The sequence below is a fragment of the Hemiscyllium ocellatum genome, chromosome 25 (assembly GCF_020745735.1).
Source record: "Hemiscyllium ocellatum isolate sHemOce1 chromosome 25, sHemOce1.pat.X.cur, whole genome shotgun sequence".
Taxonomy (NCBI): Eukaryota; Metazoa; Chordata; class Chondrichthyes; order Orectolobiformes; family Hemiscylliidae; genus Hemiscyllium; species Hemiscyllium ocellatum.
Genome location: NC_083425.1, coordinates 55,245,829 through 55,264,776, shown reverse-complemented (window position 1 = coordinate 55,264,776; position 18,948 = coordinate 55,245,829). Strand labels below are relative to the sequence as shown.

General features: G+C 44.0%; 1 protein-coding gene across 3 annotated transcripts in view; it reads right to left on the bottom strand.

Moving 5' to 3' along the window:
• Positions 1-548: 548 nt before the first annotated feature.
• The window catches only part of LOC132827698 (WW domain-binding protein 2-like), a 50,045-nt gene continuing 31,645 nt past the window's right edge, over positions 549-18,948 (bottom strand). For 2 of the 3 annotated variants that reach the window (XM_060844373.1, XM_060844374.1), the window contains one exon: positions 11,511-16,249. In XM_060844373.1, coding sequence (XP_060700356.1) covers positions 16,100-16,249 — 150 coding nt within the window. In that variant the 3' untranslated portion in view covers positions 11,511-16,099. Of the gene's footprint in view, positions 1,089-11,510; positions 16,250-18,948 lie in introns of those variants that run through there. The other variant, XM_060844375.1, reaches the window with a different exon arrangement.

Here is an 18,948-nt window from a genome sequence, read left to right as displayed (position 1 = left end):
TTCTTCTCTGGTCACAAAGGAAGTGCCAGAGGACTGGAAGATGGTTAATGTGGTTTCACTTTTAAGATGGGTGGTAGAGATGAACCAGGAAATTACTGACCAGTAAGTCTCATATCAGTGGTAGGGAAACAATTGGAGAAAATTCTGAAGGTGCAAATTAATACCCATTTGGAAAGACATCCGTTAATTAGGAATAGTCAGCATAGCTTTGTCAGAGGGAGATCATGCCTAACAAATCTGTTAGCATTTTTTGAAAATATGATCATGTATGGATGAGGGAAGTTCTGATGATATCAGTTATATGGAGTTTAGCAAAGCTTTTGACAAAGTCCCACATGGAAGATTGATTGAGAAGGCTAAGCACATAGAATTAAGAGAAACTTTGTGAGATGGATTAGAAACTGGTTCGTAATAAGATACAGAGGGTTGTGGTAGAAGGATGTTTGAGCGACTGGAGGCTGATCTCCAGTGTTGTACCACAAGGATCAGTACTGAGACCCTTATTGTTTGTTATATGCATGAATAATATAAATGAAAATGAATGGGGGAGGGAATGTTAAGCAAACTCTGAGATGGCACCAAGACTGGAAAAAGTAGTTAATAGTGAAGATGGTACTTGCAGGCTACAGGAAGATATAGATGGGTTGTAGCGAGTTTTGAGAAGATTTGTAGCTCAGGTTGAGGTTTTGGATATAGATTTGCTCGCTGAGCTGGAAGGTTCATTTTCAGATGTTTCATTACTCTACTAGGTATCATCTTCGTGGGCCTCAGGCAAAGCAATGCTGAAAATTCCTACGTTCTATTTATATGTTTGGGTTTCTTTGGGTTGGTGATATCATTTCCTGTGGTGATGTTATTTCCTGTGGTGAAGTCACTTCCTGTTCCTTTTCTCAGGGGGTGGCAGATGAGGTATAACTCAATGTATTTGTTGACAGAGTTCCGGTTGGAATGCCATGCCTCTAGGAATTCTCGTGCGTGTCTTTATTTGGCTTGTCCTAGGATCGATGTGTTGTCCCAGTCGATGGGTTGGTCAGATGGGCAGCTCAGTAACAGATGGTATTTTATCCAGAAAAGTGCGAGGTGATGCACTATGGAAGAAGAAACAAAATGAGAGAGTATTTAATGACTAGCAGGACACTGGCTAGCTTAGATAAACAGAGGATCTTGGAGCAATTATTCACAGATCCCTGAAGTCAGCAGAGCATATGAACAGGATAGTCAAAACATCATTTGGGACACTTGCTTTTCATCAGTCAAGGCAGAGAGTATAACAACAAGGAGGTAACGTTGGAGTTGTACAGAATGTTGTTCACACCACAACTGGAGTGCCGTGTGCAGTTCTGGTCACTTCACTACAGGAAGGATGTGATAGCACTGGCTGAGATACAGAGGAGGTTCACCAGGATGTTGCTGGGATGGAGAAATTGAGCTACAAGGAAAGACTAGATAAGCTTAAATCTTTTTCAAGGAGATCCAAGATGGCGGCGACTCAGCAAGTCTGAGTCTACAGAGCCCTTCCCAAAACCTGGGTAAAGTGGGTTTCCTGCCCCCACCACACTTGCCAAACCACCCAAAAAATTTCTTTAATCTTAATTAGCTGCTGAATATTATATTTAAACAGTCTAATACTGAGTGGATAATGAGTAAATCAAAGGGACCCCGCAGGTCTCAGAAAACAAAGACCCCTCCCCCACCCTCCTCTCCTCCGGCTGCAGCTGATGTAAAAACAGGCCTTATAGAGATGATTGCCAGGCTGGAAACGACACTCGTCAATTTCATCGCAGAATCCCGACAGAGATGGAATGCATTCGAAGAAAAGCTGCAGAAACAGAATCACTCTATCGGAGAATTGCAGGGCCGAGTGGAGGGGGCGGAACTAAAAGCCACGACCTCCGAGGCTGCAGCTCAAACAGCTGCAGAACAGGTGCGAATCCTCGAGCAGAGAATCAGGGCCTTTGAAATTTACATGGATGATATTGACAACAGAAATCGGAGAAAGAATATTCGGTTGCTGGGCCTTCAAGAACAAGAAGGGAAAGGACAGTTAGCAGCATTTCTGGAGCGATGGCTGCCCCAGCTTTTAAACCTGGGGGCTGAAACGGACCGGGTAAGGGTGGAGTGGGCCTACCGGGTCGCAGTACGCGGATCTGGCCCAAACCAGCGCCCACGCCCGGTCCTGTTCTGGCTGCAGAGTTATAGGGAGAGGCAGATACTCCTGGATGCCTCCAGAAAGCTTGGAAAGGATCCTAAATCTATGATTCATGAAGGATCCAAAATTATGTTATTTCAGGACTTCTCCCCGGCTTTGGCACGAAGGAGGAAGGCGTTTGATGAGGTGAAGAAATGTTTAAGGGACTTGGATATTCAATACACCTTACGCTACCCAGCGACGTTATGCTTTACCCACGAAGGATCCGAGTATAATTTTAGATCATCGGAAGAGGCCAAGAAACTTTTAGACTCGGTTAAATAAATCGTAAGAGACAATTTATGTTGGCTTGCCTCTTCCACACTCCGTGGGGAGAAATGGATACTTTATTCTACTTTACTTTTGCCTCTGGGAGCGGGGTTGTCTTCCTTGCTATGTTATTATACTTAACTGTAATCTGTTGGAGTTGTAATTTTATAGTTATGTGTGTTTGTACGTGGCATTGATGCTAGCAGATATACTCAGGTATGGGTGGGGAGGGGTGGGGGTGCGGCGCTCACTGTTAACTCTAGCTCGGTATTATATCTAAATCCTATTAAGGAGCGCCCGGGTCGAGGGTGGGACACTGTTTGGGAGAGGATATGGTGGAACGTTGGAAAGGTAGTAAGGCCCCCTGAGAACAAGGGGGAAGATCTCCATTCAAACATGTTTAATTTTTTTTTGTTCTTATTGTTTGGAAATAACTTCCTTTTTATCATACTGTTATGAGTGTATTAGAGAACATTTTCTCTTATTTGAAGGATGTAAGCGACTCAACTATACACTCTGGATGATTGTGGATTAGTTGAATTTTGATGATTATATATTTAAGATCTATTTTTATATTAATGTTTGTGCTTGAAAATTCTGCTTATTTTTGTAAATTTGTCAAAATGTTAAATTCCCAATAAAAATATCTATATATAAAAAAAATCTTTTTCAGCCATGTTCTTATTGAACAGCAGAGTAGGCCCAAGGGGCCGGTTGGCCTGCTCCTACTCCTGTTTATTATGTTCTTATATTTTCTTTCAAGCAGAGAAGACTGAGGGGTGAGGGGTATGGACAGGGTGAACAGAAAACAACTGTTCCCTTTGGTTAAAGGGTTAATCACAAGGAGGTACAGTTTTAGGAGAAGGGGTAGGAGATTTAGAGGGGATTTGGGAAAAGAACTTTCAATCTGGGATGCACTGCCTGGGAAAGTAGTAGAAGCTGGAAACATTACAACCCTTAAACATTTGGATGAGTACTTCAAATAACATTCAAGGATATGGCGCAAGTGCAGGAAAATGGGACTAGCACACTTTTGGTAATAGTTACGCCAGTGCAGACTCAATGAGCCAAAGGGCCTTTTATACAGTTTATAACTCTATGAATTAGCCACGTATTTATAATTTCAGCGTATACAACACACAGAAGGGAAGCACACCCTCTACAATAGAAGCAGAGTTCACCGAGGAAGCAAGGCCAAAGGTTTCAAGGTACATAGAACTGTATAGCACAGTTTATGATGTTGTGTCAAACATGATATCAAATTAAACTAATCCCTTCTACCTGTCCCAGGTTTATATCCCTCCAGTCCTTGCATAATCATGTGCTTATCTAAAAATCTCTTGTCACCCCATTGTATCTGCCTCCACCATCCCTGGCAACCCATCCTACGTCCCTCACAACTTGTTGTGGTTTTGTTCGCCGAGCTGGGAAACATGACATCCTCAGTGCTTGGGAGCCTCCTGTGAAGCGCTTCTGTGATGTTTCCTCCAGCACTTATAGTGGTTTGTCTCTGCCACTTCCGGTTGTCAGTTCCAGTTGTCCCCTGCAGTGGCCGGTATATTGGGTCCAGGTCGATGTGTTTGTTGATAGAATCTGTGGATGAGTGCCATGCCTCTAGGAATTCCCTGGCTGTTCTCTGTTTGGCTTGCCCTATAATAGTAGTGTTGTCCCAGTCGAATTCATGTTGCTTGTCATCTGCGTGTGTGGCTACTAAGGATAGCTGGTCGTGTCGTTTCGTGGCTAGTTGGTGTTCATGGATGCAGATCGTTAGCTGTCTTCCTGTTTGTCCTATGTAGTGTTTTGTGCAGACCCTGCAGAAGCGCTTCACAGGAGGCTCCCAAGCACTGAGGATGTCACCTAGACAGGGGACGAAACGTTTGCAACACAAATTCCCAGCTCGGCGAACAGAACCACAACAACGAGCACCCGAGCTACAAATCTTCTCCCAAACTTCCCTCACAACTTCTTTGAACTTTTCCCTTCTCACCTTAAATGTACACCCCATAGTATTAGACATTTCAACTCTGAAAAAAACGTTTCTGACAGTCAATCCAATCTATGCATAGTTTTATACTATAGACTTGTATCAAGTCTCCCCTCAGCCTCCACCACTCCAGAGCCTCTAACTCTCCTCATAGTTCATGCTCTTTAATCCAGGTAGCATCCTGGTAAACCTCTTAGATTCATAGATTCATAGAGATGTACAGCATGGAACCAGACCCTTCGGTCCAACCCGTCCATGCCGACCAGATATCCCAAACCAATCTAGTCCCACTTGCCAGCATCCAGCCCATATCCCTCCAAACCCTTCCTATTCATATACCCATCCAAATGCCTCTTAAATGTTGCAACTGTATCAGCCTCCACCATATCCTCTGGCAGCTCATTCCATACACGTACCACCCTCTGCGTGAAAAAGTTGCCCCTTAGGTCTCTTTTATATCTTTCCCCTCTCACCCTAAACCTATGCCCTCTAGTTCTGGACTCCCCAACCCCAGGAAAAAAGACTTTGCCTATTTACCCTATCTATGCCCTCTTCTGCACCCTCTCCAAAGCTTCCACATCTTCCTGTAATGTGGTGGCCAGAATTGAATGTAATACTCTTATGTGTGGCCTAACGAAAGTCTTATAAAGCTACAACATGATATCCTGACTCTTGTACTCAATTCCCTGACCAACAAAGACAAGTGTGCCATACCCCCTTTCTACCGCCCGAAATACTTGCATGGCCACTTTCAGTCAGCTATGGACCAAGAATCACAAGATCCTTCTTTACATCAATGTTGTTCGGGGTCCTTCCAGTAACCGGATACTTTTCCTTAACATTTGATCTCCCAAAGTGCAGCACCTCACAATTTCCCAGAGTAAACTCCATCTGCCATTTCTCCACCTATATCTGCAACTGATCTATATCCCACTTTATCATTTGACATCCTGCTATATTATCCACCACTCCACCAATGTTTGTATCATCTGCAAACTTACTAACCCACCCATCTACATTTTCATCCAAGTCATTTACATACATATCACAAACAACAGTGGTCTCAGTATGGATTTCTGTGGAAGACCACTAGTCATGGACCTTCAGACTGAAAAACAACCTGCCCTTGAGCCCTGCCCCTCCAATCGCCACCAGGACAGAACCCCACTGGTCCTCACCTACCACTCCACCAACCTCCATATGCATCGTATCATCCGTTGTCATTTCCGCTACCTCCATACGGACCTCACCACCAGGGATATATTTCCCTCCCCTCCCTTATCAGCGTTCCGAAAAGACCACTCCCTCCGTGACTCTCTCGTCAGGTCCACAACCCCACCAACCCAACCTCCACTCCCGGCACCTTCCCCTGCAACCGCAAGAAATGCAAAACTTGCGCCCACACCTCCCCCCTTACTTCCCTTCAAGGCCCCAAGGGATCCTTCCATATCCACCACAAATTCACCTGCACCTCCACAATCATTTACTGCATCCGCTGCACCTGATGTGGCCTCACCTATATTGGGCAGACAGGCCACCTACTTGCGGAACGTTTCCGAGAACACCTCTGGAACACCCGGACCAACCAACCCAACCACCCCGTGGCTCAACACTTCAACTCCCCCTCCCACTCCACCAAGGACATGCAGGTCCTTGGACTCTTCCATCGCCAGACCATAGCAACACGATGGCTGGAGGAAGAGCGCCCCATCTTCCGCCTAGGAACCCTCCAACCGCAAGGGATGAACTCAGATTTCTCCAGTTTCCTCTCTTCCCCTCCCCCCACCTTGTCTCAGTCCCAACCCTCGAACTCAGAACCTGCGATCTTCTTCCTGACCTCTCCGCCCCCACCCCCACTCCAGCCTATCACCCTCACCTTGACCTCCTTCCACCTATCACATTTCCAACGCCCCTCCCCCAAATCCCTCCTCCCTACCTTTTATCTTAGCCTGCTGGACACACTTTCCTCATTCCTGAAGAAGGGCTCATGCCCGAAAGGTTGACTCCCCTGCTCCTTGGATGCTGCCTGACCTGCTGCGCTTTTCCAGCAACACATTTTCAGCTCTGATCTCCAGCATCTGCAGTCCTCACTTTCTCCTAAATGGGATCCAAGTCAACGTGTTTGTTTTTTAGAGTTCCGGTTGGAATGCTATGCTTCTAAGAATTCTCGCGCATGTCTCTGTTTGGTTTGTCCTACGATAGATGTGTTGTTTCAGTCGAAATGCTGTCCTTCTTCAACTGTATGTAAGAATACTAGTGAGAGGGGGTCATGTCTTTTTGTGGATAGTTGATGTTCACTTGGTGGCTAGTTTTCTGCCTGTTTGCCCAATGTAGTGTTTGTTTCAGTTCTTGCTAGGTAATTTGCAAATGACATTAGTTTTGCTTGTTGTCTGTATAGGGTCCTTCAAGTTCATTAGCTGTTGTTTTAGTGTGTTGGTGGGTTAATGGGCTACCATGATGCCAAGGGGTCTGAATAGACTGGCCGTCATTTCCAAGATATCTTTGATGTAGGGGAGAGTGGCTCGGGTTTCTGGACGTGTTTCGTCTGCTTGTTTGGGTTTGTTGCTGAGAAATTGGTGGACTGTGTTCATTGTGTACCTGTTCTTTTAGGTGTATAGTGACTTTCCTCTGCTCTGTATACTTCCTTTGTGCTGCAGTGTATGGTGGCTCATTGAAATAATATTCTAATGCAGCTTCGTTTGTGGATGTTGGGATCATTGTTCCTATAGTTCAGTATTTGGTCCGTATGTGTTGTTTTCCTGTAGTCGCTGGTTTGAAGTTCCCCATTGCCTGTTTGCTCTACTGCGACATCGATGAATGGCAGTTTGTTGGTGTTCTCCTCCTCTTTATCAACAGCAGCTAATGAACTTGAAGGACCCTATACAAATAACAAACAAAAATAACATCATTTACAAAATACCTTGCAAGAGCTATAACAAATACTACATTGGACAAACAGGCAGAAAACTAGCAGATACATGAACATCAACTAGCCACAAAATGACATGACCCACTCTCACCCAGTATCTTTACATACAGAGGAGGAAGGACACCACTTCGACTGGGACAACACAATCATCCTAGGACAAACCAGAGACATGCACGAGAACTGTGTCCATGTACACAGATCTCTGAAAGTTGCCACCCAGGTAAATAGTGCTGTGAAGAAGGCATATGACATACTGGCTTTTATTGGTAGAGGAATTGAGTTCCGGAGTCCTGAGGTCATATTGCAGTTATATAAGACTCTGGTGCGGCCGCATCTGGAGTATTGTGTGCAGTTTTGGTCATCATACTATAGGAAGGATGTGGAGGCACTGGAACGGGTGCAGAGGAGGTTTACCAGAATGTTGCCTGGTATGGTAGGAAGATCGTATGAGAAAAGGCTGAGGCACTTGGGGCTGTTTTCATTGGAGAAAAGAAGGTTTAGGGGTGACTTGATAAGGTGTACAAGATGATTAGGGTTTAGATAGGGTTGACCATGTATGGAGTCAGCTATTATGAGGGGGCATAGCTTTAAATTAAGGGGTGGTAGGTATAGGACAGATGTTAGGGGTAGATTCTTTACTCAGCGAGTCGTGAGTTCATGGAATGCCCTGCCAGTAGCAGTGGTGGACTCTCCCTCTTTTTGGGCATTTAAACGGGCATTGGATAGACATATGGAGGATAGTGGGCTAGTGTAGGTTAGGTGGGCTTGGATCGGCGCAACATCGAGGGCCGAAGGGCCTGTATTGCACTGTATTTTTCTATGTTCTATGTTTCTATGTTCTAACTCCTAGAAGCATGGCATTTCAATCGGAACCCTATCAACAAACACATTGACTTGGATCCCATTTACCACCCCCTGAGAAAAAGAACATGAAATGGCATCACCAACCCAAGGAAACCTAAACACATAAATAAAAAGCAGGCCATACCACCAGTTCTTCATCTGGAGGCTCACTGATGTTGCCCAGTATGGTGATGAAACATCTGAAACCGAACTTTCCAGCTCAGCGAGCAAACCTACATCCAGAACTACAAATCTTCTCAAAACTCACTAAAATGTATATAGATATAGATCTGATGAAGTCATATCAGGCTCATTCTCTCTCCAATGATATTGCCAGACCTGCTGAGTTTCTCCAGCACTTTGTTTTTGTTTCAGGTTTCCATATCCTGAGGTATTATACTTTTATTCATTAATAGATGTAGTATGCCTAGATTTCTAAAAGATAAACCACTGAGATATCACAAGTGTTATGGTGAAGTTGGGGGTTATAGATGGAAAGATTAATTAAGACAAAAAGCAAACTCAAACCATAAATACAGCATTTTCAAGCTAGCTGGCTGACCTGAGGAGTGCCACAAGGATCAGTGCTGCAGTTTCGCAATTTAAAATCTACATTAATAACTGAGACAGAGCAATGTATCAAAGTTTGTTGGTACAAAGCTAGACGGAAATGTAAGCTGTAGGGAGGTCATAAATAGCAGAGATATACATAGGATAAGTGAGGTAACAAAGGTCAAGGTAACAAGGTGTTAGACTGAGCACAACACATGGAAGTGTGAGCTTATTCACTTTAGTTTTAATAGAAAAGGTGGGAAGGAAGATTCACAGGTGGGACAGGTCATGAAGATGGTGCTGAACTAGAAGGTTGGAACTGGGGTAAGGTAGGGTGGTGGTGGGGGAGAAATGAGGAAACTGGTGATGCCCTGAGGTTGAAGTGTTCCGAGGCGGAAGATGAGGTGTTCTTCCTGCAGGCGTCAGGTGGTGAGGGAGTGTGGTGTAGGAGGTCCAGGATCTGAATGTCTTCGGCAGAGTGGGAGGGGGAGTTGAAATGTTCAGCCGTGGGGTCACTGGTGCGGGTCTTTGGGGCCTTGAGCAGAGGGTGGCAGAAATGTTGGCGGATGATGCGATTTATGTGGAGGTTGGTGGGGTGGAAGGCCTGGACCAGGGGTTCTGTCCTTGTTGCGGCTGGAGGTGCGGGACGAAGATAAGATGCGTTGAATGGCAATCTATTAAGGAGGCCAGCTAGTGTGTTCTGTGGTGGAACTGGTCCTCCTGGGAGCAGATGTGGCGGTGGTGGAGGAACACAGGATAGCATTTTTGCAGGAGGCAGGGTGGGAGTTGGTGGGTTTGCAAAACAAATTAGTGTTGAGTCAGTCATTATTAATCGAGATGGAGAGGTCCAGGAAGGGGAGGGAGGTGTCAGAGATGGTCCAGGTGAATTTAAGGTCAGGGTTGAATGCGCTGGTGAAGTTGATGAACTGTTCAACCTCCTCATGGGAGCACAAGGTGGCGCCGATGCAGTCATCAATGTAGCAGAGGAAAAGGTGGGGAATGGTGCCGGTGTAACTATGGAAGATTAGATTAGATTAGATTAGACTTACAGTGTGGAAACAGGCCCTTCGGCCCAACAAGTCCACACCGACCCGCCGAAGTGCAACCCACCCATACCCCTACATTTATCCCTTACCTAACACTACGGGCAATTTAGCATGGCCAATTCACCTGACCCGCACATCTTTGGACTGCGGGAGGAAACCGGAGCACCCGGAGGAAACCCACGCAGACACGGGGAGAATGTGCAAACTCCACACAGTCAGTCACCTGAGTCGGGAATTGAACCTGGGTCTACAGGCGCTGTGAGGCAGCAGTGCTAACCACTGTGCCACCGTGCCACCCATAACCAACACAGTGAAAGGTATAGCTGGGGCCTATATGGGTGCCCATGGATACCCCTCTAGTCTGGAGGAAGTGGGAGGATTTGAAGGAGACATTGTTGAGGGTGAGGACCAGTTCAGCCAAACGAATAAGAGTGTCAGTGGAAGGGGACTGGTCGGAACATTGGGAGAGGAAGAAATGGAGAGCTTGGAGGCCCAGGTCATGGCGGATGGAGGTGTAGAGGAACTGGATGTCCATGGTGAAGTTGAGGAAACAGAAGTCTTGGAGGGTGTGGCTGGTGTCCCCAACGTATGTGGGGAATCCTGGACTGAGAAGAGAGATAGGACAGTATCGAGGTTGGTGGAGATGAATTCGGTGGGGCAGGAGCAGGCTGAGATGATGGGTTGGCTGGGGTAGTCAGGCTTGTGGATCTTGGGTAGGAAGTAGAATTGGGCCGTGCAGAGTTCCCAAACAATGAGGTTGGAAGCTGTGGGTTGGAGATCCCCTGAGGAGCCCCTTGTGTATGATCTGGGAGATGGTTTGATGATGGGGGGGGGGGATGAGGTCATGGTTGAGGGGACGGTAGGAGGTGGTGTCTTTGACTTGGCGCCTGGCTTCAGTGGTGTAGAGGTCAGTGCACCAAACTACCACTGCACCTTCTTTGTCCGCTGGTTTGATGGTGAGTTTGGGGTTGGAGCAGAGGAAGTGGAGGGCTGCACGTTGTGAGGATGAGAGGTTGGAGCGAGGGAGGGGAGCAGACAGGTTGAGTTGGCCAATGTCTTGGAGTGTGACAGGTTGGAAATAAAGTGGTCGAAGGCGGGTATTAGACCGGCACAGGGTGTCCAGGTGGATGAGGTGTGTTGGAAGCGGGCGAAGGGGTCCTTGGAGGGTGGGCGGAAGTCTTGATGAGAAAAGTAAGCTTAGAGGCAGAGGAAGAGGTGTTCAACATCACAATATGTGTTGAATGAACTGAATACTCTACTTCTCCTCATATTTCCTCTATTATTTTAGGAGAAAGGCAATAACCTGTAGAATGTTGTAACCTTCCTTAGAACTGAGGAGAGACATTGTCTGAGTCATGTGCACTAAATAAACATATAATAATATCTTGGACAAGAACTCTGGCTCACCAGCATTGTTGGTCTTAGGCGGGTGGAAATAGTGGAATATGTACAGTACAGTCATTTTACCCAAAGTGGTCCCTATTGAGGATTTGAAGAAACATAATGTGAGAATAGGTTTACTGAGGCTGCAGCACTGACCTTAATCCCCCTGTAAATCTGCTTCAGTTACAATAGAGTGAGAGACAGCCTGTGAAGTTCATCTCTCTTCAGGCTGTGAAGCCAGATTCAATACAGACTCTATTAGAAATAACAGGCATTTCAGTCTATTCCATTGCACTTATATATTTTATTGCAATCTAGAATATCTTCTCATAAATAAATACTGTGCAATTCATTAAATCATTGGCCTGCTATATCAGAAACTGTCCCTCAGAGGCAGGGATGCATGGTGCATGGAGCATGAAGCTGGTGACTGTAACAACGGCGAGTTCATACATCTAACTATCCCATTTTATCTGTCCATATGCTGTGGTGAGTAAATATTGTCAATCAGCTAAACCAGTTCATCCTTTGCTGGAATACAGGTCACTAATAATATTTGTAGATTAGTAAGTGTTTTGAAGGGCTATGAATACAGAGGAAGGGAACATGGTTATGTGTGAACCACAATGGGTTAAAACTGTGTGGGATCAAACTCCATGCTGTGCTTTACACAGAGACCTAGGGCCTAATTAATATAATCTGCAAGCTATGAAGTACCTATAGCAGTCTGAAGGCAGCTTGAATAATTAAAAAGGCTCTGTCTGATTGCTTAGCACAAGCAGCAGCGTGAAGCCAAGTCACATGGGTTCAACTATAACAAATGTGGTTCTAGGGGTACATTCCTCTTCCTAGCTTCATACAAATCTAATTTCTTTCAAACACTGAGCATAAAGGACCTTCTGTACTTTATATATTGGTAATTGCTGAATAATCAATATACTCCTTCCTGCCTGACATATGTCGTGAAACCTGAATGAAGTATTTGGTCCCATCAATACCGAAGTAAATAAGTAGCTATCACCTGTTGTAGACAGTTGTTAAGGATGCTTGTTAAGTGGCCCAATTCAATGCTAGAGCAGAAGCTTTTTAGGTTTCTTAGATCATCGGCTGGCAGACCTCAAAATCGGGCCTTATTGAGCATGATAGTTTTATGTAAAATTGGCACAAGGTGATGCACCTTATCCAACTAGTTCTACCATTAAAATCTCCAGAGTTCTGGTGTTCAGCATTGTTCTGGTGCACTCAGCATTATCACAGTAGCAGCATCGTAATTTAAGCCATTAAAGAATCATTCACAAAGTATTTGAATGAATAACAAAATCAAAATCCATCTACAGGGTGACTGTGGAGACTCTTTTACAGACCAGCACCAAGAAAGAGGAATAGTCCCAAGGTTGACTCATTAAGATTGAATCACACAGCACAGAAAGATACCATTCAGCTCTCAATACTTTTGAAAGAAGAATCTAATTCATCTCACTTTCTGTTCTTTATTACTAGCTCTGCAAGTAATTTCCCCATTAAGTACTTGTTCCATTGCACTTAAATGTTGCTTTTGAACCAGCTTCCAATAGCCTTTCAGGATAACATATTCCAGATCAAACAATAGAAACAAATCTAATCACACTCCTCTCTTTTTCAAATTGCCTCAAATCTGTATTCTTTGGTTACTAATGATGTTGGAATATTGCATGCAATTCTGGTCTCCTCCCTATTGAAAAGATGTTGTGAAACTTGAAAGGGTTCAGAAAAGATTTACAAGGATGTCGCCAGGGTTGGAGGACTTGAGCTATAGGGAGAGGCTGAACAGACTGGGGCTGTTTTCCCTGGAGCGTCGGAGGCTGAGGGGTGACCTTATAGGGGTTTACAAAATTATGAGGGGCATGGATAGGGTAAATAGGCAAAGTTTTTTCCCTGGAGTCGGGGAGTCCAGAACTAGAGGGCATTGGTTTAGGGTGAGAGGGGAAAGATATAAAAGAGACCGAAGGGGCAACATTTTCACGCAGAGGGTGGTACGTGTATGGACTGAGCTGCCAGAGGAAGTGGAGGAGGCTGGTACAATTGCAACATTTAAGAGGCATTTGGATGGGTATATGAATAGGAAGGGTTTGGAGGGATATGGGCCGGGTGCTGGCATGTGGGACTAGATTGGGTTGGGATATCTGGTCGGCATGGACAGGTTGACTGAAGGGTCTGTTTCCGTGTTGTACATCTCTATGACTCCACTGGAAACAGTTTTTCACAAAGTATTGGAAGTACTTTGTAGCTTGGAGTGTATCAATTAAATTCTCCCTTAGCCTTTTCCACTCGAAGAATAACTTCAGTTTCCCCATGAAGACTGATGTTCCTAATGTCAGTGCAACAAATTCTCCCAAATTCTTACACAATTATCTTTTTGTTGAATTGATAAATGCCCTAACATATTAAAGACTTCCTTCTGAAGAAAACCCTTGCTTTCAAGCCTTGTGAAACATCTCTGGTCACGCTTCATGGCTTTAATATTCTTCCTTTAATGTGGTATCGAGGATTCCAATACAGGCTTAAGTGATGCTGAGAACATGTTTACCATACTGTCCCTTTCTTGACGATCAATGGCTTCTTAAGACAGACCAGACTGTCATTTGTTTCCTTTATCTACACACCATTCCAACAGTAAAGCTGGAAGATAAAGCATAAAGCTTAATCATTTGTACTCAACATGGTACAGGATACTGAGCATCCCACAACAGTCATTGTAGATTCAGGTTTTGCAGAGGATCTGTTGAGCACAATGCCATGAGAAGGGAATTAACACAAATCCATTGCCCCGATATACAGCCTGGATGAGTAGTACTTCACTCAGTCAGACAGTGGATGAGAAGTTAGACTGAACTTCTCTCTCAAGCAGATCTCTCTCAAGAGATCCCACAGCATCATGTAAAAAAAATAGCAGGGAGTTCTGGGTGAACTGGCTAATATTTATAACTCAATTAACCTCATTAAAACAGATTATCTGGTCAGTCTTTTTTGTACACAAATTGGCTGCTCCATTTCCTACAATGTAACAGAATTTCAAATGTCTCCTTGGCTGTGTAACGTACATATAAATATTAAGTCAGTCTTTGCTATGGCAATTTTCAGGTACTGAAAGTATCAAGGGGAAGATGATGACATTTTGTTAGTGTTACTGGATAAGTAATCTATAGACAAGCATGCTGTAGGGACATGAATTTGAATCCAAGTATGGCAGCTGGTAATTGAATTTGCATTTAAGATATCTAGAATTGATAACTAGTCTACATTATGATAACTAAGAACCTACCAACTGACATAAGGACTTGTTTCACTACAGTGCTGAAGGGTAAGTAATCTGCCATCCTTACTCAGTCTGACCTATATGTGACTTAGATTTTCAGTAACATGGTTAACTTTCAATGGTTCTCTGCAGCAGTCTAGTAGTAATTTCACTAAAGGTCAATTCGAAAAGGGCTACAAATTGCCAGTGATGCTCATATTCAATGCAAGAAATGTTTAAATTTGGGCTTACACCATAATGTGCTGAAGTCATCAGTGGACAGGTAAATAAGTGACCTGGAGATAACAATAACTGCACCAGCTTTTACTGAGCATTCCAAGTATCCCATGCAGATTTGTATGCTAATTAACAAATAGCCCATGACAATCAGGATGATGCTGCTGCTGCTCCTTTAACAAGGTTATGGTGTTGTTAATTTCTTTTTTCCCCTGAGAGAGGTTGGAAAGACAGAGTTGCCAAGAAGTCTAGATTTGAAGGGTTTGAGGACCAGTTTGATGATAGCTAGCAGATACTCGATCAGGCAAAAGGCTTTCATGTTTTTAAAAAAAAATGAAAGGAGAGTGGCCAGTTCTCCCAACTCAGTTTTTTCTCTGGTTTGGTTTGAGCAGGCAGTCAGTTGTGAAGCTGCTGGACTCAGAAACAGGTACACACTGATCCTCCCTCTCTCTGACATTCCTCCTGTAAGATCCTATGTTTGATTTTGCCTTTTGTGCCAAGGGGTGGTTATAGGGATTGTTGCAAGTATTTGGAACAGTATCATTAAGTTGAGATAATCCGTTGGGTTTTCAGACAGATCAGGTTATTCTGCATTCTGTTTTCTTTTGTTTGTGTTTCATTTGATAACCTTGCAAATAAATTCTGTGTTGTTTAAGAACGAAGTGGTTGGGCCACCTGCATCACTCCTGAAATATTCACTATACACCTGCTTAAAACAACTGGCAAAGCCACGGTCTGGGCTACTTTCTTGAAATATTTGAGGGGGTCTGGCCTGGTCCATAACACAAAGTACAAAAGCTGAATGACAGCATTCATTTGCTTATTATCTCACCAGAGTCACTAAGCCATTCTAAATAAATATGGAATGTTACTGGTAAAATAAAGGAAAACTGCACCTGAAGGTGAACAGTTGGAGACTGATATCCAAAGAAGCCGTCGGTGTGCCTCAAATCTGATTACAAAGCTGAATATCTTGATGTTTAGACAAAGGGAACCTGACATCCAAACAGACAGTGATATCTGTCCTGCACCTGTGATAATAGATGAATTTTAGATGGTCTCCAATGGGGAGCTTAGTAGGGAAGAATATTGATGGGTTCAGATGTGTGTATCCAAGCAATGAAACTTAGCAGGAAAGAGAAAAACAAAATATTGACCCCTTGCTGAAGGAAAACAAATCAATGGCCTGCAGTTTCTTAGGTAAACTTGCTGTCTGCTGCCATTCATTTTGCTTGGCTTCCATTGCCTGAGGGAAGAAGTGGGGGGAGAAAAAAAAAGGATGGGGATGCAATGCATGATGTCCTACGGAGGTGCTACAGCCAAATGACAAAGCTGAGCTGCGGTGAGTCGGTGTCACTTTCTTCAGCAGGAAAACAGGTCTTCAATTCACCAGTTATTGAGAGGAGGCAGGAGCAGTGTAGAAGGGTGATGCATGCTGTGGCTGCTGGCTCCAACCACCAAGGGGCTGGGGGAGTGTGTTCCCAAGCTGGTCACTCTGCTGCCCTTGGCTCTCATCACGTGGAGTGTAAGGAGGGGGCTGCTCCTGTTTGGAAGGACAGAGAATAGGAAATCAGCAACATCAAATATTTACAGAAACAGGTTCTAAAATGAAGTTGCAGATAATATAGGAGACCTGGGTCTAATTATAAATTCCCAATCATGCACCCCTATCCTTCAGGTTGGTGTAATGATAGGTTATAACAAAGTGGAGCAGCAGTTAAAGCAAGGTCAGTCACTTAGCAACTCTCACCTAATCTTAACCTGCTCTTTCTATCAGGTAGGGGTGTCACCACAGGATAGCATGACTGGGTCAGAGCTTGGAGTAGGGTAACAGTGAAGATTTACCCCTAGGGTGAACTTACTGGGAGAATTAAAGTAGGTTAAAAAAGAACTCCAAGCAGATGTTCCTGAAAAAAAAATGCAACTTTAGGTTTCCCTGTTGGCCAGATGTTCCATGGCCAACGGAACTCCACAACAATCCTCAAAATTCAGAGTCAGAAACCTCTGAAGTCACAGCTTTCCACAGCTGACTGAAGGATCACCATTGTGGCTTTCTCACTGGCTATGCAGTGGAATCAGAGAAGTCTTCAGGTTTTCTTTCACCAGCTATCAATGTTATTTCGAACCAACAATGCCGGTTTGATTTCCATTCTCGTGGAGGTAGACTCGAGGCAACCTGCCACCTTGTCCTGGTCTGGAGTTGAAGGCAATGGCAAACCACACTGAAATTGCCAAGATGGGTGGCTCTCAGAATTTACATTAGCATGTAAAAATACCTAGGCTCCAGGGAAGACATTGATAGATAGTTCAGTCTCTGATCTCTGATGTCAACTGCAATGTTCACTCACATAAGATTAAGAGGTAGAGATATCAAGTGCTTACAGTTTCTACTATTGAGGATTTAAAAAGGATGTAAATGAGTTATTACCCTGTTGTTATAAAGGACTTGAACATAGTAAAAAGTATGAATCAGTTGCATTTTTTGAAAGCTTTGAAATTATCCTATTGTGTGTGGGACGAATTGGTTCTACCCAGTATGTAATGGGTGAATAGGCATTGCTATGGCAAAGGGATGTTGGGGGGGGGGGGGGGCATGGGTTTACTGCTTCCATTCCAAATGGAATAAAGCTTTAAAGCTCTGAGGCAGATATTTTTATTAACTCCCTACCAGGCACCAAGCATTCCTTGTAGCTAACGCTGATCTCTTTCCCAGGTTGGCTGGGCAGTCTGTAGACCAAACCAGCAAAGGCTGTTTCTGACAGCAGACTTACCCCAGGCAAGGAAGCTGCGAACTTTCCCTAATCCCATTACAGCAGCCTTGAAGATGAAGATCCAGGCTCTGATTACTGTTCCTTCATCCTTGCTGGATTGATACCTTACAACTCCTTAGTGAACACTGTGGGTGTGCCTTTATACTGCAGACACTGAAATGGAGGTTCAAGACCACATTCTCAAGAGACTGGCTTTACAGGGTAAGAGGGCATCAGGTACAGGAGCACACCATCTGGGAGGTTTCACTCCAAGCCACACAATATATTGACTACATTGCTGTTCCTTCACTGTTGTAGGTAGATATTCCAGAACACCCATCCCAGCAGCACGACAGCTGTACCTTCAGAAAAATTACAGAGGTCCAAGATAACAGCTCACCTCCGTTCAAAGGCAATTAGGAATGAACAAATACTGGCCTTACCAGGAATTACACAAGAAAAATGTTCATGTACTGAGAGCAACCAAAGGAAAATCTCATTGCCTTAAATAAACTGGTCTCAGCATTGACTCAGCTGCAGCAGTCATTTCTAAATCACAAGCCTTGGAATCAAGACCCAAACTAGACACTGGAGGCCATAACTGAAACAGAGGACACTAGTGCAATATTGATGGTCTGCCTTAGCTAGGATGAGATATTAAACTGTGATCCTCTCGGATATCACAGGTGTACTAAAAGATCCTACAACATTTTAATAAGAGTGGGGATTTCCTCCTACATCTGTTAACCAAAAATCAGGAACAGATTATCCAGTTACTGATAATATTTATGGGATTTTGCTGTGCAGAAATGTACTTCCAGCTTTGCTGAGAGATTACCCTTCAAAAGGACGTCACTGGATGTGAAGCATATGTGACATGCCTGAGATCATGAAAGCACAGTAGAAATGCAAATCTGCTTTTCTTCATTGATGGCCATATATTACAATTGGAGCAAAGCTGTTTTGGGGCAATGTGTAGAATCACTTTTTAAACTGAGTAGTAGAAATCTGGGACAGTCTCACCTAGAAACCGGATGAGTTGGGATTTGGGGGATGCAAATTGATGATTTCAAAATGAAGATTAATAAATATGTCTGACAACAAATAAAGTGTTACATAACCAAGGCGGTTAAATAATCTACACTGCACTCATGATCAAATTGAATTGCAACGTAGGTGTTGTTGAATGGCCTTCTCCTGTCTTTTTGAACTGGTTAATGCAAAAATGAAAAGGAATTTTTAGTTCAGCCAAGATGAGTGCTCAATGCATATCTACCCAAAAACCACCCATTCACAGTATGCCTGTCACAGCTCCAACTCGGCTAGTTTCCTGCTTAAATCCTCATTTTTACCACCTTCAGATTCAGCTATTCCATTGTATTCTTAGCCAATCTCCCAACTTCCACCTTCTACAAGTCTCCATTCCACTCCAACCCTATTGCCTGTATCCTTACTCACTAAATTCCATGCATAGTAAACTACACTAGCTCCT